General features: G+C 37.7%; 4 protein-coding genes and 2 long non-coding RNA genes across 10 annotated transcripts; 2 read left to right on the top strand and 4 right to left on the bottom strand.

The window, feature by feature from the left end:
• Positions 1 to 137: 137 nt before the first annotated feature.
• On the bottom strand, positions 138 to 3,632 carry LOC124209052 (high mobility group protein DSP1-like). 2 transcript variants are annotated; one of them, XM_046606922.1, is made up of 8 exons: positions 3,474 to 3,632; positions 3,106 to 3,254; positions 2,900 to 3,037; positions 1,909 to 2,818; positions 1,513 to 1,686; positions 1,272 to 1,447; positions 1,048 to 1,207; positions 138 to 983 (listed from the first exon to the last, which is right to left on the bottom strand). In XM_046606922.1, the coding sequence occupies exons 5-8, from the start codon at positions 1,666 to 1,668 to the stop codon at positions 900 to 902; spliced, it is 576 nt and encodes a 191-aa protein (XP_046462878.1). In that variant the 5' UTR covers positions 1,669 to 1,686; positions 1,909 to 2,818; positions 2,900 to 3,037; positions 3,106 to 3,254; positions 3,474 to 3,632; the 3' UTR covers positions 138 to 899. The 2 variants fall into 2 exon arrangements, with proteins under 2 accessions (XP_046462878.1, XP_046462879.1); XM_046606923.1 differs by having other exon boundaries at positions 1,513 to 2,818.
• A 1,132-nt stretch (positions 3,633 to 4,764) lies between these two features.
• LOC124209051 (protein lin-7 homolog C-like) lies at positions 4,765 to 6,166 on the top strand. The gene is made up of 5 exons (XM_046606921.1): positions 4,765 to 4,956; positions 5,033 to 5,074; positions 5,138 to 5,386; positions 5,479 to 5,588; positions 5,651 to 6,166. The coding sequence occupies exons 1-5, from the start codon at positions 4,914 to 4,916 to the stop codon at positions 5,804 to 5,806; spliced, it is 600 nt and encodes a 199-aa protein (XP_046462877.1). The 5' UTR covers positions 4,765 to 4,913; the 3' UTR covers positions 5,807 to 6,166.
• An 8-nt stretch (positions 6,167 to 6,174) lies between these two features.
• LOC124209048 (T-complex protein 1 subunit zeta-like) lies at positions 6,175 to 8,868 on the bottom strand. Its single transcript, XM_046606911.1, has 11 exons — positions 8,709 to 8,868; positions 8,464 to 8,633; positions 8,212 to 8,275; positions 8,014 to 8,148; positions 7,742 to 7,952; positions 7,503 to 7,680; positions 7,277 to 7,436; positions 7,035 to 7,214; positions 6,829 to 6,976; positions 6,454 to 6,763; positions 6,175 to 6,394 (listed from the first exon to the last, which is right to left on the bottom strand). The coding sequence occupies exons 2-11, from the start codon at positions 8,598 to 8,600 to the stop codon at positions 6,325 to 6,327; spliced, it is 1,593 nt and encodes a 530-aa protein (XP_046462867.1). The 5' UTR covers positions 8,601 to 8,633; positions 8,709 to 8,868; the 3' UTR covers positions 6,175 to 6,324.
• Positions 8,869 to 10,008: 1,140 nt separating this feature from the next.
• Positions 10,009 to 14,893, bottom strand: LOC124209054. Its single transcript, XR_006880757.1, has 2 exons — positions 14,765 to 14,893; positions 10,009 to 10,345 (listed from the first exon to the last, which is right to left on the bottom strand). It is a non-coding gene; the product is annotated as an uncharacterized LOC124209054 (long non-coding RNA).
• LOC124209050 (calcium release-activated calcium channel protein 1-like) lies at positions 10,111 to 17,233 on the top strand. 4 transcript variants are annotated; one of them, XM_046606918.1, is made up of 9 exons: positions 10,111 to 10,353; positions 13,123 to 13,281; positions 14,073 to 14,204; positions 14,285 to 14,466; positions 14,531 to 15,711; positions 15,860 to 15,956; positions 16,021 to 16,162; positions 16,241 to 16,330; positions 16,400 to 17,233. In XM_046606918.1, the coding sequence occupies exons 1-5, from the start codon at positions 10,111 to 10,113 to the stop codon at positions 14,877 to 14,879; spliced, it is 1,065 nt and encodes a 354-aa protein (XP_046462874.1). In that variant the 3' UTR covers positions 14,880 to 15,711; positions 15,860 to 15,956; positions 16,021 to 16,162; positions 16,241 to 16,330; positions 16,400 to 17,233. The 4 variants fall into 4 exon arrangements, with proteins under 4 accessions (XP_046462874.1, XP_046462875.1, XP_046462876.1 ...); XM_046606919.1 differs by lacking the exon at positions 10,111 to 10,353 and adding an exon at positions 11,263 to 11,511; XM_046606920.1 differs by lacking the exon at positions 10,111 to 10,353 and adding an exon at positions 12,003 to 12,190.
• On the bottom strand, positions 13,081 to 13,920 carry LOC124209055. The gene is made up of 2 exons (XR_006880758.1): positions 13,316 to 13,920; positions 13,081 to 13,250 (listed from the first exon to the last, which is right to left on the bottom strand). It is a non-coding gene; the product is annotated as an uncharacterized LOC124209055 (long non-coding RNA).
• Positions 17,234 to 17,303: the final 70 nt, after the last annotated feature.

Below are 17,303 nucleotides of genomic sequence, written 5' to 3' on the forward strand. Positions count from 1 at the left end.
CTACCTGGAAAGTCGATGCACACGCACGCATTTAATACCCAAGGCCACTCGAACTCTCTGGCTAGAACACCATACCTATTCCTTCATATCTCGAGGGTATAGACGCATAAGAGCTTAACATTTCTAGTTTAAGATTGTTTAAGAGGAAAATGACGTATGGTGTATTTCAGACATAGCCACGTTTGCTGCCGACGTACAAAAAAAATTACGACAATGTTCGCTCAAGGGAAATGAAGAACGTTTCATTAGTGAATGAAATGGGGTGTTGGATACTCAAAATATTTTTTGTAAGAACTGACTTTCGGACGTGAATTCAGGACCGCAACGCTAATATCGTAGATTGCCAACCCTGGAACCAAATAATTCAAGAATCCAAATTTCAGAACTTAACTGTTTTTTGTTTTTTTCTTATTCCAGGGTATAAACTTAAGCTAAATTCATGTCCAGACACAGGGCTTAATTTATCAGCCGATTTCTTTTGTGTACACTTGAGTGATGTATGACAAAAATTGGCGATAAGACCTTGTGCCTGGATTGAATTGAGCTTACGGCGAGACAAAAAAAAAATACATTCCCGGTTTTTACATGAAGTATTGCAAAAAAAGGGCAATCCGTGGATATTATTTTGGTTTTCTTCACGCTTCAGCATGCCAACGCTTACATGTTGTTGTACGCACATAAGAATACCGAGCAAGTAGGAGGAAAATGACAGAGGCAGTCACAGAAATAAAATTAGGAAAAAGTAAGAACAATCTTCCAAGACCTTCTCTTAAGCAGTTGTAAAACAGGAGAAGAATGTCTTCTTGACCACATGTCCACATATAATCTTAAAACAAGGGAAAGAAAGATCTATAAAGAAACAAAGAGAACCAGAATAAACTCCGCACTGAGGAAACCCCTTATTCGTCGTCATCTTCTTCTTCATCTTCATCGTAGTACTCGCTATGTGGTTCCAATTTCGATTTCTTGTATGCATTCATATCCTAATTGAAAAGAACCAAAATAAAAAGATTGTCCATCATGATATTAACTGTAAATGCTACTTACTCTTTCGTAACGCGCTCTGTCTTGTTCAGCTTTGGCGGCGTACTGGGCTTTGGTAGCATCATCTGAAACTCCCCAACGTCTTCCCAACTCTTTGGCGATTTCACCTAGAGTGTATTCGGGATGCTGTTCCTTTACGTGTCCGCGCAGATCATGACAGAACCTATGAAAAGTACAAATAATTAAAATTTGGACAAGTGACGCTCAATTAAATGTTTTAAACATACCAGAAGAAAGCCGAGAGGGAGCGTTTCGGGGCATTAGGATCCTTTACTTGTTTGCGTTTGGTTCCTCGACCGGTTGCACCTTGAGGGGGTTGGTAATGCCTCATTTCATTTTCAAAGCGAAGCTTGTCACGCTCTGCCATTCCTTGGAACCTCTTTTTGTCATTTTCCGTCATGAGCTTTAATTAAATAATTAGAATTGATTAACTGTCAAAGGGTATGATTGAAAACGATTTGGTACTACCTTCCATTGTCCAGCACACCTCCTGGAGAACTCAAGAAATACTACGTTCTCATCTGGATATTTATTTTTGTGCTCCTCTCGACAAGTTTGCATGAAATAAGCATAAGCAGTCATCCTTCCACGGGGTTTGTTTGAATCTCCTTTAGCACGGGGCATTTTGGACTATCCAGAAATCTAATTCAGTTCAAGAATGGAGGACACATTTAATTAATAGTGAATTTTGAAACATTTGAGTTAGAACCAAACAAGCATGTCTGACTTGGACAAATCATGGCAAAGGAGGGGCTTAGTTTGCGCCCAAAAGCGTAGTTGTGCCACTCGACGATATTATTTCTACTCAATATTCACGTATTTGGATAGCAAAAACAAATTGAAATGTTATTAAACAGTACTTACTGACTTTCGCGAAGATAAATAACGTACAAGACAAGCCAGACGATCAAATTTAACCAAAGTGGCGGTCGAAAACTTTTTCAAGAACGTTATCACAAAGGAGCTTGGGTGCTTGGTCTATGGGGCTCACAAAGCAGCATCAGGAAGCTAGTACGAGAACAGGGAATACACAGTAAAGCCAACACCCATGCGGAGGTTGCGCACGAAAATAAAAACTCTTGCCGCCGGCGCAAGGGATAGCCTCTCTCCATTGGCCTATTGAGCCGTCTTTGCCGTTGGATATTTTGAATCCCCTACCCCATTTTTATTTTATTTTTTATTTTTTGTTTTTGTGTAACGGTCATTTTAGGCGCATTTTTAAGGGTACGTACGGGCATGCGTGGAATGGGTGTTTTTCTTTTTTTTTTTACAAATTGCCAACTTATGCTTCTATTAATAGCATTTTACTTGGGAAAAAGAAAACACAATGACCTGTAATGATTCATTAGGTTCATCCCCCACTTCATCAAAATTCGAATTTAGTTTTGGTTTGATAACGCTAGGGTACGCCATCACACGCATACCATACAGTAACGACCTCAAAAGCGTCTGGAGAGAAAGAAAAATTCTAATGTCGTAGTTTCTTTATTTCATTATTATTGTTAATCGTAGTTATATATCATCCATTTTGTTTTTATATTAAAACAAGAAATAAGTTAGAGGGTAGCTTATATGAAGGGCCCGATGAGTAAATATAAACGGCAATAATCTATCGGCAGACAACAAAATTAGAAAGCACAAGGGGTTATGAGGGGAGAGGGAGAATAATATCAAGCGACCAATAAAAAGGAAAAATTTGTTTGTTGATTAACGTGGAGATGGTTTCAACTCCCGTGAGACGCGAATATTGGCCGGATCGAATTTGCAGCGGCATCTTTTAAAAATATAATAAAGTTTTGAATTTTTGTAGTGCATTGATTAAAAATGTGTAAAATTAAAAAAAAATAGTAATTACATGCATTCGTTAACGTCTTCAGGACAACTCCACTCGCAGCCGGGCTCTGATTTACAGCTCTCCGAAATATCAGACTGCAATGATTTAGTATTAATGCCGGTTCCTGAGGCAGCAGCTTGGTTGACCTTGCCATTTGCTCTGATAAATACAACGTAAATATTTTATTAAAATAGCAGATGTCATCAATGATATTAAAAGAAACTGACCTTCGTTGATTTAAAAAAGGAAATCGAGGAGTAGCTGGTGACGCAATTGCGTTGCCGTCAGCATCTACTTCGGCCTGGAATGGCCGACGACGACGTTGCGGACGTTGTTCAGATGCTGCAGCGTCGGCGGTAATATCAAACAGAGCCAGCTATTTTGAAATAAATGCGGTTAGGATTTTTTAAATTTTAAATGACACGACACAAAGAATAGGTTGCATTTTATAAGCAGAATGACACAAGACTGAATTCCAAATGACGAAAGGAAATGAATATACTTGGGCCTAGCTTTTGCTATTTTTAACCACAAAGAAATATGGAGATTCCTGTAAATTAAGAAAATTGAAAAAAATCAAAGTAATTGACGTTACCATGGCGAAAGATGCAATCAGCAACAGCGTGATAACTTTGGTTGATTTCATGATGATGAATAGTCTGGATAAGAACTGTTAAGATTAAGTGTAGTAACTTTTTCTTGACTAAACCTCGCTCGTTCAAGAGAACACGATGCCAGCTAATATCGACACCGACTGCTATTTGTACCTCCTGTCCTGTCCGCACTAGGCGCGTTCTTCGTCTATCCCGGCGGGCGGCCAAAGAGCGGGCGGCGCGACGCTCACAGCATTTGTTGACTCAGCCGTCGTCTTTCAAGTGAATTACCATATCAATCTCTCGGCAACTTGTCTGAATACTTTTTTTTTTATGTTTTGTTTTTCGTCGTCCTCTGTCCCGAACGCACTCATCCGCTCTTCGATACTTGTGTTCTCCTATCAAATGCGGCAGACATCTAGGTCATAATTCAACATTTGACCTATTAAAGCGTAAACAAAATTCGCAAATCTGGAGTTGTTGCGTTACTTTGACATTCAAAAACATGAAACAGGGTAATGGATATTCGGACCTCATTTCATCACCAAAAATCTAGGCCAATTCCTCCTCCACCACTTCCCCTCTTGTGAGGATGAGTACTACACATCAGACAAAAATTGATTAGTTTAAATCGACTTCCATGAAAATCAGACTACAACTCTATTTCAAAACATTAGCAATCTGACTCCTACTGACACACCCAAACACATTTGTTTTCTTCATTTTGACCTTGTGCTTAGACATGTTTCTGTATCATCCTTTCATTCTGAATACGTAATCGGTATATCATTGAAATTTTTTAAAATACTTAATTGCAATAGTAGTTTAAATCCTAATAGAAACGTCAAAAGACCCTGGTACCAATGCCTGACTATTCCATCAGTTTTCTACTGTTAAATAAGCGACAACAAGTTTATGCTAAAGCAGAAAAAGAAAAACGATTCGATAAATCTGGGGGACTGTCATCAGCACCCTAACAAAGTGATGCTACTTTTGGAATAGTCAGATGTAAGCGGAACTTGGTATAAGGGTGCGGGGAGAGGGATTGGAGAGGGTATGGCACATGCTATTGATTACCTTCTAGTCTAGAGGAAACCGCTTCTGGCTGGCCGAGCATTACGGGGTACGGCAAATACAGCTACTATTTAACCTGAAATTTTTAAATACAGTTTTTTTTAAACATTAGACAATTAAAAATTTCTCGTTGAATATTCGAAAATATATCGGTACATTTCAGGTTTAAACTATGATATAACACTTTTTGTAATTAAAGAGGGCGTTGGAGAACAGATCCATCGCCGGACAAATCAGTTTTAGGGCGGAGCCTATGTATTGACAGAAAGTTCGTGTGTTTTGCCCTGAAAATTCTTCCATTTTTTAACCCAGTTTTGACATTTATTGAAGTTTTTCTCATTGCAAACCTCTACTTCTTGATATAAACTATGGCAGCTACTACTATAAGTGAACAATTGTCTCTCGACAAAGGTAAACGGCATTTACTTCTGAAGGCAACTAGCTGTCGTGGAACGCTCTTATTAATCCCTTAAAATTTATCTTCTAGATATAAACCGAGCTGTGGAATTGCTGGAGAAGTTGATGAAAAGTAAATCTTTAAAATATCAGTTATCAAGAGCACTAGGTCATAATAATTTCTAATCAAAACTAGGTGGAGAAGTTCCAACGGCAAAACTGTCTGCTCTTCACAAGGTGCTGCAGAGTGACTTTCTAAGAGCTGTCAGAGAAGTTTACGAACATGTTTATGAGACAGTAGAAATGGGAGGATCACCTGATGTCCGAGCTTCTGCCACAGCCAAAGCTACAATTGCAGCTTTTGCTGCTAGTGAAGGCCATGCCCATCCTCGAGTCGTAGAACTCCCCAAAACTGATGAAGGTCTTGGATTCAATGTCATGGGAGGTAACAAAATAAATACATTTTTATGCATATCCTTTCCTTGAGAATGCAATGGTGAAAATTAATTTTTATAATTACCAAATGAATGTTTGTAGGAAGGGAACAAAATTCACCAATTTACATATCAAGAATCATTCCTGGAGGTGTTGCAGACAGACATGGTGGTCTAAAGCGTGGTGACCAATTGCTCTCTGTTAATGGAGTGGTAAAATTGATAAACTTACTTCTTCCATTTAAGTTTTCTCTGACTGTTAATTTTTTTTTTAGTCGGTAGAGGGTGAAAATCACGAGAAAGCTGTGGAACTCCTGAAAGCTGCTCACGGTTCAGTGAAACTAGTTGTGCGTTACACACCAAAAATATTGGAAGAAATGGAAATGCGCTTTGATAAACAAAGGACCACGCGCCGAAGACAACCGTACTAAGTTCACTTTAACAAATCTCAATTAGGAGCATCATCGTCCCCATCGCAAATTTTGACTCCTCGTATTATCAATAGTGTAACCAATTCCCCATCCTGACTGTTACAAAAATATTCAATATTGTGTAGCTAAATATTTCATAGTTAAATTCTATGACAAAGACGGTTACACGTTATCACTCATGAATGTAGAGAAACCTTCATTCGTCCTTGCAATTGTTTTTTTGCTTATTTTGAACACAAGTTGCAAAATGGAAGAAATAGTAGCAACCTTTTCTTAAATGAAACCATTAACTAAGCTAAAACCTGATGTTAACTGATCTGTAGACTTATTTGTTGAAATGAATATAACTTCGGAATCAAACAATGCTGTTTTAGTAGTGATTAGCAAATTGTAATAACATTAGTTTCTCAAGCGGACGAAAATGGTAAGCCGGAACGAAATTAGAATTCAAGCAGATTGATTAGAAAAAAGTCATCCATTGCTGCTCAGGAACTCGGTGGACCTTGAGGCACGGCCATTTACTTCAATGAGGACAAACCAGCACGCATAATCTCATCTACCAAAAGCAGATTGCTAGCGATGACCGTGCTAAAAAAATAAAAATAAATAAATAAGTTGGTAACATCAACAATAATTTTGAAACTTACCAAGAATGGAGAATCTGTTTCTTAACACGATAGTTATCATAGATTCCTAAATCTGCTGGAATCATCGGCTCGCCCGATTGTAGATCAAGACCAATAAGGGGTCCACCTTCAACAAACTCTTGTTGCATTTTGACAATAGAGTCTTGAGGGTCAAATCCAGCGTTTTGTGCCAACACTTTCGGAATGACCAGCATGGCATCAGCATATGCTTGAACACCAAGACGGGCGCGACCCTTGACTTGCTCCTTGTATGCAACCAAGACCTTATGAGTTGCAATTTCAACAGCTCCAGCACCGGGAACGACGAAAGCTAGTATATCGATTATCAAATGATATTACCATCTTTTAAATGTGTTGATTCAAATTTTGACTTACTATCTTCTAGTGCGTTGACAACTGCACGAAGTCCATCCCTAATTGCATCCTTTGTCTGAGTTAAAGTATATTTGTTTGGGCCTTTGATCAGAATCGTAACACTCCTGGGGTTACGACAATCTTCAACAAATGTATACTTATCCTCGCCCTGTGAAAGAACCATCAGATTATGTCGTTATATCAAGAAACAGAAAATGTGTAATTACCAAAACATGCTCGTAGACGGCACCGGCATATCCAAGACATGATTCGGAAAGATCATCAAATGAATTCATGGCAATACCACCACAGGCCAGAGTCAATCGCTCCATGTTACGGCGTTTGGCTCGGCGAAGAGCAATGATGCCTTCTTTAGCCAACATATCCAGAGACAAAGGATCGATACCCTGACATTCAAATAGAAAAATTAGATACATCCCAGTCGATCCAGCTAGCATATAGATTATACCTTTTGGTTGATAAGTACAAAAGTCTTGTCAGTGCCATCGCAAAGCTTCTTCTTCAAATCAACAACTTTCTGAACGCGGCTCTCGATGAACTGCCTTTCAGCTTTAACGAGTTTTTCACGCTCATCAGCAGTCTTGTAGAAAAAGCCTGAGTTAACCTCACTATGTTAGCAGAAGATAACATAATTATTATCCAGTCTAAATAATGTCAAAATAGAAAAAGAGTACCTTTTCTCATATTCCATTGAGACGTTGCAAGTGAGGATATAAGCATTATCGACACGTTTGGGCATATCAGGATGACGGGAACCATGATCCATAACGATACCACGGATAAGCTGGGTGTCCATTTCCGTTTTGTGCTGCATCTCCATGATTTCAACCATATGCAGATCAATAGGTTTATCTAAATGTTAAATGCTACATAAGTACACATACATAAACTCATGTTCTTGTTATTTAAGTACCATCTTCCTTAATGGCCAATACAGCATCTACACATGCCTCTGTAAGTAAATCAGCCAACACCTGATGGACTTTTGTCCTCAGAGAAGTTCGGGCAACTTGAAGTAGAATCTCTCTTTTGGCTTCAACTGGGATCTTGGCAGACTCCAAAACTTCCAAAGCTTTGACTTTTGCTAGTTCAAAACCCTCAGTTAAAATTCTGGGGTGAAGGCCCTAAAATTCATTAAGATTAATTTAGACTCATCTTGCAGCATTGAATAAACAAAATTATTACTTCAGAAACGTAGAGATCCGCCTGTTTGAGCAGTTCCCCAATAACCAAAACTGTACTAGTTGTACCATCTCCAGTAACCTCATCTTGAGCAGTTGATGCACGGGCAATCAAGGATGCAGTAGGATGTTGAATTTGCTATAAAACATGAGCAATTACAGTCAACTATTCTACTCTACCATCATTTGGGTTCACTGTTACCATTTCATGTAGAAGAACATTTCCATCTTTGGTAATCTTGATTTCTCCAGCACCAGAGACGAGCCTAACATAAAATAATAAATTGTTAGTTAAATAAAGTAATTTAGTTTTGTTAGTCATTGCAGTCAACATATTTTCAATTTTCTAAAAAGACATTGGGGAAATTTTACGACAGTGAGACAAAGGAATTTTTGAGAGGTTTTGTTTAACCAAAACCATTCTTTGTTTGATCAATACATAGACATTTCTTACATTTTCATGGTGCCTTTGGGTCCCAAATTGGACTTCATTACATCTTGAATTCCTTTTGCTGCAGAAATATTGACAGCCAGGGCCTGTGCAGCACGAGCAATCTCGGCTTTAGGATTTAGAAGACTAATTGATGCCATGACGAGCTACAAGAAATTTGATTCAACAGTAACCTAACAACGAGACAGATGTGACAGTTAAAACACAGAAAAAAATTCAATCGATACGATAATAAAATTTAGAATTACAATAGAAAGACCGAGCTGCAATCAGGGAGAGCCGGTAAAGGAAACTCGCGGTATGACACACGTTGGGTCTCTTCAGAATGACTCTCGAAAAAGCACGAGGTGTCGTCTGTATCAGCTTCGAACTGGTTACGCTAGATGGCTGGGCTCGTTTCCTTTTAAGCACCTAGAAACGATCTGTTCAAACGCATTTAATGATGTTGCCTGGTTGTATAAAATATAAAAAATCTTCGGTTTTTTGTTTGTTTAACAATAAAGAAGAAAGTATCATGTGACTTTTATTAGTAGATAAGGGGATGTTCGAGCGCCTCGAGCGTTTTAATTGGAGTTCTGTATTATTTCTTACAAAATTAACAAAATAATTAGAATGTAAACCTTGTGTCTGAATGGATGCTTCTAATTATTTTTTCAAGTGCAAAAAGGCAGCAGAAAACTTCGAACTACGTCATACTGAAATAGCCTTCCCGAGAGTGTGTGAATTACACGAATTAATTTGTTCCACAAAATCAAACGCTAAATTCAAGGTTTATTTCATCAAATAATTGTTCAAAGGATGAGAATTACAGAAAATGATGGTGTTCATGCACATAATCATCCCAACAATTTTGCAGCTCACGAAAAGACGATAGCTGTGTAACGCCCATAAACAATGTGAAGAGATTTATAGTTTTATTTCAAGAAGTGTGTACACTTACAATGATGATAGTTTTCTATGTACGGTAGTGTGGGTCAAGGTGAACCAGATTTGCCATGCAATATTGCCTTGTCATTCCAATTTCCCAGACAAGCAACTAAAGGCTACTCACGGAAGCCCTCCAGCTAAAAATTGCATTGCGTATTGTTACCTGATTTCGAAAACAAGACGTAACGTCTATAAATTATGGTCAGTGTTGATTGTTTACTCCTCGTGAGCCACACTTCAATGTAGTATTTAACAGCCTAAATCCAGCCATCACGATGTATAACCTTGGAAACCGGATGAATTTGAAACCGGAACTGTCATTCATGCATGAACACTTGATGATATTTTAATTGGCAACAGATCAATAGAGAAAACCCAAAGTAGGACAAGTAAAGGGAAACAAAATTCATCATGGTCAAAAAAGCAATCAATTGGCCTTACTCTACAATTGCATACGACTATCACTGCATTCCACACCACCCACGCTTTTTGTGCTGGTGCCTTACTAATTGTACGGAAGTGTACTTATCGGCTGAATAAACTACTGGATCCGGAGTTCTATGTTTTTCAGTCGTACAAGAACCTGCCTGCCGAACACATTGTTAAAAATCGGTTAGTTCTAGTTTGTCTGTGCCCCTATATTATTATTGAAAAACAATTGTTCAAGTTGGAATATTAAGTTCACACTAGAAATAATAAGAATTGTGCAAACGGGATAAGAGAATGAAGAACACACCAGAGAATGATGAAGCGTCCTCTGATCATGAAAGCGGAATTGCTTCTTCAACTGTCCCTCCTTCTCCTATTCATTACTTCCCTCCAGCAGTAAGACAAGCAGCCTTCAACAGTAGATCGAGTTCGCACAGCTCAATGGGCTCCTTTAATCGGGGACATCTAAGTGAAGCAGATCATCAACCATCGCGACCGTCTACTCCGATGAGTATTGCCCCTCCGGAATCTATAGCAGTAAGTAATTATTTAAATAAATGCTGTTTTCAATTTCTTTTTCAAATAGCCAACATTGAGTAAGAATATTGCAATTATTTATACTCCATTGTTCGAATACTAAATATGGAACTCCTCTCCAGAAATTCGCAATTTTTTAAATATGAGGGCTTTAGCCGAAACTGTATGCGAATGAGGCGGAAGAACATCATGCAGAATACTAAGAATTGTTCGTGAAAATGGTCTTCGCCTTGATCGTTGCGACATCATACATATAAAGCATATGCATCGCTTAAACAAAAGCAGTAGCAGTTACTGTAGTTATTCTTCCTTGACGACAAGCGTTAACTGGCAAAAATTTGCAAATACAACATTGACCAAAATTTCGTGACTAGCCATCGCTAGCCATGGCAAAAATCTGCGTATATTGATTTGTTTTGTATTTTTTTCTCCGTTAGAGAAAATTCGCCGTAAAGGCGGGAAGAAGATTTTGAATTCGGGTGAGACAAGTTTTTAGAACAGCCAACTTGATCAACGATATCGGCTGGACCACCACAGTTTACTTGAATATCCGACTACTTTTGAATAATAAAAACCAGATCTGTAGTAGGCCAATGTCACGCTAATAAGATAGGCTAAACACTATGACACGCCTCTTACTCTCGACAGATCCCAGAGGCGAGTTAGTGCGATCCGAGAGGCCACGTAAAGCTAAAAAAATAAGGAAAAAAAAACAAGATACTACTGCGACTTTAACGTGAAGACACAAACATATTTTGAAAAGAAAAAAAAAATCAATTCTGCGTAATCACTAGATGTATAACTCCTTCCTATCTCAACGATAGTCGATGGAACAACGAATTTACCAACACGCACTTTCTTAGATAGACCTAGATAACCTTGGTCAAGATTTAGACGCTTTTAGTCGTATTTGAATCGTCCGATCGAACAGACTGAAGCCGTTTTTTTTCCAACATTCAATTAAATACTTTAACGAATAGTCACAGAATGCAAGGGCGTTATCCCCCCGCAGTGAGGCAAAAGTATTTCTACGCTAATAGATCGAGATCGCTCAGCGCAATTACCTGCTACCCAAACGGATACCCAACTGGTTCTGTTTGCCAACACGCGCTTCCAAGTTCTTCATTGAGCACTGGCGCTTCAGTGCTTTCATCCTCAGTAAGTTAATACATCCAAATGAAGTTTTAAGTCATAGTCATAGTAAAATAAGACAAAATAAAGACTTATAGATATTTAACGGAAGTGAATCATGTCGTTTAACGTTTTGTTGAAATCTCATTTCTTCGATCCAGTTCTAGTTCAAAAAGACTTTAGATTTTGCCATCTTAGTGACGAAGCTACTTGTTTTTCTAATAGAAAAAAGGTGTTTAGCTTTTTCGTAAAGGCGATTTTAGTAAGTTTTTAGCGAATCTTCGTGTCAATTACAATGAAAATCACGTCGATTCATCGCAACGACATTTAAAAAAAAATTTCTGTAGCTAGCTACAGAGAGGGAGGGAGGGACCATTAGATCGGAACACATGTAGGGATTCCCAGGAATTTCAGGTCAATATTTTAACGCTTTCAGTCGCTTTAGTATCGTCCATACACACAGACTGAAATAGTTTTGTCTAACCTTCATTTCCAACCTACATCAACAGAAGATACGTTATTAAATAGTTACGAAGTGGCAATCAAGATGGCAGAAAATTGCCTTTCGGTAGTAAGACGAAAGTCAGTCAACACTAGGTTGAGATCGCTATGTTCAATAAGTGAAGATGAACCAGATGAACAGCAACAATCGTCAGACCAAGCAGAACACATCCAGTTGAGGATTTTTGCTCCAAATCATTCACTCGTAAGATCGGCAACTTTGTAATGTTTAAGTCGGGTAAATCTACTTCGTTCCAGTTTCAACCAGTGTGTTTATTGCCTTAATTGTTAACATACCTTTTCCTTATACAAAATATGGCTCCTCATGGAGTGTTCGACTTAAAACAAGAGTAAAAGATACGAAACTTCGCCCTTTTCCACTTTGCTTTGAGTTTTTAATAAATCTATCGAAGATATTTCGCAAGTTTTTTTAATGAATCAAAGTAGTATTTTCTAATTTGCTTGTGTAAAAAAAAATGACTCTAGTTCAATTCTGGCAACTAGACTGCTCGATACTGAAATGAACTAGAACGAACTGGATTTTACAGTGATCTAGTTAGACTCTAACCTGGTTTGAACGTTGGCGCCATTATTTTGTTAAACTGAAGTTTACCTATTTTGGATCCAAGTGAAGTCACCGAGTCAAAAGTTAGCAAACTTAGCCTGGTGTTTTTTTTTCACAAGTGATAAGTGGTACGTATCTACTTTAAAATAACCGCTTAGCGACAGTAAGATTCAAGCTTTCTCCAAAGGGCTCGCAGCAGTACATTCAAAGTCTGTAAGTTTGTTTAGGCCCTACACCTTGTACGGTAGGTAGTACAAGGCCGAACAGCTGTCTAACAAGTAATGTTGAGCCGTTTGACATTCAAAGTTGCAGCAACAACTATTTCTAAACATAAAATAGCCTACGTTAGGATTCCCAACTTTCTAATGGTTCACTTGAATTCCGGAAAATTCCCTCGGATAACCGAAAAATAAAAAAATTCTTAAAATCCGAAATAAGGAAAAGGATATTTCGGAAAACCCGGAAAAAAAACCATCGGAAATCTTGGAAAAATATCTGGTGGTTCACCAAAAAGAATTGGGAACCCTACCTAGTACCTACGTTACATTCTACTGCACAATGTTTTTTATCAGGGTGACTCCGGAATCTCTAAATCTTGGGCACCAAAACCGCAAGGCAATTCTACAGTTCTGCAACATCTCCACAAACATGCTTCAACTTTCGGACTAGACGTGTCTTCTCTCCAGTCCAGAGCAGATCCCTACAGTTGCGCAGAAAAAATGGATGAAAAAGTAAGTTTGAATTTACACATTCAGTTACCCCTACCATATCCCGTTCCCGAAAAGTTGCGCAAGTTCTGCAGGAAAGAAAAAGTGAGGAGGGAAGTCCGTTTTTCTCGAACCTTACATGGGTTAGAGTCCCATGGTCACGAAGCGTCTCTAGTGGAAGTGGCTGAAACCGGTTCCTATACTCATTTGCTCCGTGAACCCAAGTGGTGATTTTTCACATCACATTTCTTTTCTCCTTTTTTTTATTAAAAGATTTAGTTCTTTTGCAAATATTTTCATAAATGGAAAACATATAAAATCTCAATGGTGAATGGATAAATGTGCTACTTGGCTCGGTGTTAAATTTATTAAAATATTTAATTAAAGTATAGTAGGCGCCTTGTTAGGATATGCTTCTGTTTACAGCCGTCAGTTGCGGCCGTCATTTTCACAGTTTGTTTTGGTTTTTGCAAAAAACAAAAAACAAATCCAACTAACTGTCGGTGAAAGTTTCTGTGCTAACCTCCTTTTTATACGGATTTTTCCCTTTCTTTCTGGTTTGTTCATACTTCATTGATTGTTCTTTCTTTCCCATATATGTTTAGATCACACATAAAATTATATTTTCCCCCTGTTCATTGTACCTTATCAGTCAGTCAGTCAGTTGGATTTGTTAGGGGGAAAAGATTCACTATTCAAACAAATTTTGCTGACTTGGCCTTGCCATATTCATAAATAAATTCATGTGCCAGCAACTTTATTCACACATTGTTATGCCTATGAGATTATAACATTTTTTTTATACTTATTCACAGAAAATGTCGAATCAAGGTGACAACATCCATCATCAAGGCCCAGCATTCTTGTCATGGAGGAAGTTACACCTTAGCAAAGCCAAGCTGAAAGCAGCGAGTAACACGTCAGCACTTTTGGCAGGATTTGCAATGGTTAGTGTTGGATCATTAAATCTAAAAACTACATCACCCACTCAGACACTTTTTTCTATTTACTTTTTTAAATCTTAAAGGTAGCAGTTGTTGAAATACAATTAAATAATAATAATCCTGGAGGTGAACAACTTCCAAAACCCCTTTTGTTTTTATTTGCTATTTGCACAACTATGCTAGTCGCAGTACACATGCTAGCATTGCTCATTTCTACCTGCATTCTACCCAACATGGAAGCCATCTCCAACTTACACATACTTAGGTTCTTTAAATTAAAATGCTAATAGTTGCACCTCTTATAATAATTAAATTGTCTATTTGTTTAGTTTGGTGAATGAATCTCCTCATGAAAAGATGCATATGTATATTGAACTCGCTTGGGGGTGCTCAACAGTGTTGGGTATTTTACTCTTCATGGTTGAAGTTGCAATCCTTTGTTGGATTCAATTCTACAGTGTTTTAAAAGAAGCTGCCTATGTTGCCACAGCAATTTTGGTTCCATTTGTCATTCTTTTCATTTGGTTCGCAATCATCTTTTATCGAAATCTAGTTGCACATACCTACGAGACGAGGAAGTGTGGCATTCAAGAACTTGAAGAACTGAAGCACGTTCTTGAAATGGGCGATGAGTTGACCACTCGGGAAATTCGCAGTAGCCCATTGGTCAATATTTGAAAAAGTTGTAGTTCCCCTGAAAGTTGATTGTCATTATTTCAAATTTTCTTTTAAATTAAGCACACATTTACTGCCGCAGTTGAATTTCGAATTACTCACCTATTCGAGGCAGTCCATTCTTGTTGTTTTCATCCACTTTTTCTACTACTACTATTATGCAAATCGTCGAGACTATATACTAGAAATAATTCCTTGGAAATCGGATAAACAGTAGTCAATTTCTGAAGAGGTCTAGTGTCTAAATTTTTCAAATCAAGATGAAAATTCGGAATCCAGGGAATTACTGCTATGTAACCTCGACACAAGTTAAAATTTCCCTGTAAAAATGTGGAAATTTGTCTTCCTACATATATTCTTTGTTTGATTGAGCTTGAGCAAAGTTACATTCACAATTAAAATAATACCCACCTTTTGTTGTTTTTAATAATATTTTTTGATTTTTTCTTCACAATATCATTTGGTGTAAATAATATACTTCAAAAAATGATAAAATAATCATCCACTGGAAAGTGAAAATTGTTTTACTGATTATTTTATGACCCTCGGCGTAATTCTCAGATTGTTATCTTTAGTCTATGGGAAGCTCGCCTCCAATGCTCGCATTACACACACAAAAATAGCTTCGTAAAATGTCTTGATTATTTCGAGTATTATAAAATTCAGAATCCCCTTCGCAAAAACCGTAAATCAGCACGATTGTCCCATAGGTTGCGCTGAATCAAATGCTGGAAAATCGTAGCCGTAGCAGACGACACTTTGTTACTAAATTTCAACGTACTATTTGTGACGCGTGTTTGTTTTGAATATACTTCGCGACGCTAATTCTTGATCAGTAAGATTTTTAATTATAGAACCTTTCAAATAGTCTTGTTTCTGTTTGTTACCTTATCTACTCTCTGGTCATTCTCGTATAGTGAAGCTCGAAAACAAAGTGTTTATTAATGCAAGAATAAACTCTTCAATCTGTAATTTTTCTTCAGGTTTTAAATGCCCGGAGGATCAGGGTGTTTTATACCATATTGTGATACAGGAAGGAAAGGATGTACAGAAAAGAGAACAGTGTTCAGTGTTCCTCGAGTAAGTGGTGAAGATAATATTAACAAAAATAGATTGATAATCTTGTGCAAATTTTTCTTTAAAGGATGTTGAATTGTTTAAAAAATGGAGAGAAGTTGTGCCTAAAGCTCAAAGGGAACTTGGCCCAAATGATAAAGTTTGCCATGTACATTTTGCTGAGAATGACATCAGAAAAGGATTAAGGGTTGTTGTTGGGGGAAAAGAAGGTTTGTAGTTTTCCGATTTTATTTTATGTTAATTGCTGCCAGCAATACTCATCCTTTTTGTAATTAAATGTTCTAAAGATATTTTCCCCATGCTTTGGAGGCTAAAGCCAACAGCAGTTCCTCAATTCTTCCCTAGCAAAAGTCTTGAACCGAACCTCATTCCCGAAGGTATTACAGTCTGTTTTCAGTATAATAAGTTTGAAGAATTTCTTTAGTTGGTTAAAATTAAACATCTAGGCTATCGTTCTAAGCGGATACGAAAGGGCCCTCGAAAACCGATTGAGAATCCCTCAAAAATGGCTAGATCTAGCGAGTCTACTGAAAACTTAATTGAAAACGCTACGAGTATCCCGTCAAACGGAAGTGATATGCGTGAAGACGAATTCTCGAGCTTTAATTCTCGAATAGGTCAAGAAGAATCAGTGCCCTCAACAGACACAGGATCGACAAACATTTCTTTTCAAAACGTAGTCAAACAATCCACCGAGGAAACAACAAACACAACTACAGATGTATCGACTGGTCAAAGTAGCCGACCATCGTTTGTGGATCCACAACAAGCAAAGTTACCACCATCTTGGAATTGGCATTCCATTGAACATCCTCAAAAAAGACAACTTTGCCTGTTGCCATCCGTTAGCTTGGGAGAAGTTATTGTTGTTAAAGCTATCGAAATAACAACGAACAACTCTGTTCTTTACTATGTGTTTGGTAAAAGATTCGACTCAGTGGATCTGGAATACCGATTTCAATCTTTATCTGAATTTGAAGAAATTCTCAACAATTTTGATAAAGCTAAGACATGTAAAGGATGTATGGATTCAACATTTCTCAATATTAAATTCTGTGCAAGTGGGCATTATCATGGTGGTGTGTGGCGCTCAAATAAATGCCAACTTTTGGATAAATCTACCTGTTACGAATGCGTCAAGCTTAGAAATATCCTTAAGCCAAGAGCTAAGAAGAAAAACAAGGAAACGAATCTTTATTCTCCTGTTTGATTTCACAACTCTTGCCTACGATTATACAAATGTGGATTATTTTTTTAATACAAAGAAATCCTTCAATGTTCGCACATTTGGTTTACGCCGGCGTATTTAATAGAAACTACTAGCCCCTTATAAATTCTTAAATTGATGAA

Source organism: Daphnia pulex, chromosome 12 (assembly GCF_021134715.1).
Source record: "Daphnia pulex isolate KAP4 chromosome 12, ASM2113471v1".
NCBI lineage: Eukaryota > Metazoa > Arthropoda > Branchiopoda > Diplostraca > Daphniidae > Daphnia > Daphnia pulex.

Coding starts and splice junctions, on each gene's coding strand:
- LOC124209052 (XM_046606922.1), bottom strand. CDS start 1,668: ATGCCCCGTGCTAAAGGAGATTCAAACAAACCCCGTGGAAGGATGACT. Junction 1,448..1,512: donor GGTGTGCTGGACAATGGAAG/GTAGTACCAAAT, acceptor ATTTAATTAAAG/CTCATGACGGAAAATGACAA. Junction 984..1,047: donor ACAGAGCGCGTTACGAAAGA/GTAAGTAGCATT, acceptor CTTTTCAATTAG/GATATGAATGCATACAAGAA.
- LOC124209051 (XM_046606921.1), top strand. CDS start 4,914: ATGGCAGCTACTACTATAAGTGAACAATTGTCTCTCGACAAAG. Junction 5,387..5,478: donor TGGATTCAATGTCATGGGAG/GTAACAAAATAA, acceptor GAATGTTTGTAG/GAAGGGAACAAAATTCACCA. Junction 5,589..5,650: donor TGCTCTCTGTTAATGGAGTG/GTAAAATTGATA, acceptor TTTTTTTTTTAG/TCGGTAGAGGGTGAAAATCA.
- LOC124209048 (XM_046606911.1), bottom strand. CDS start 8,600: ATGGCATCAATTAGTCTTCTAAATCCTAAAGCCGAGATTGCTCGTGCT. Junction 8,276..8,463: donor CCCAAAGGCACCATGAAAAT/GTAAGAAATGTC, acceptor ATTTTATGTTAG/GCTCGTCTCTGGTGCTGGAG. Junction 6,977..7,034: donor CCGTCTACGAGCATGTTTTG/GTAATTACACAT, acceptor GTTCTTTCACAG/GGCGAGGATAAGTATACATT.
- LOC124209050 (XM_046606917.1), top strand. CDS start 15,867: ATGCCCGGAGGATCAGGGTGTTTTATACCATATTGTGATACAGGAAGG. Junction 16,163..16,240: donor TGTTGTTGGGGGAAAAGAAG/GTTTGTAGTTTT, acceptor AATGTTCTAAAG/ATATTTTCCCCATGCTTTGG. Junction 16,331..16,399: donor ACCGAACCTCATTCCCGAAG/GTATTACAGTCT, acceptor TTAAACATCTAG/GCTATCGTTCTAAGCGGATA.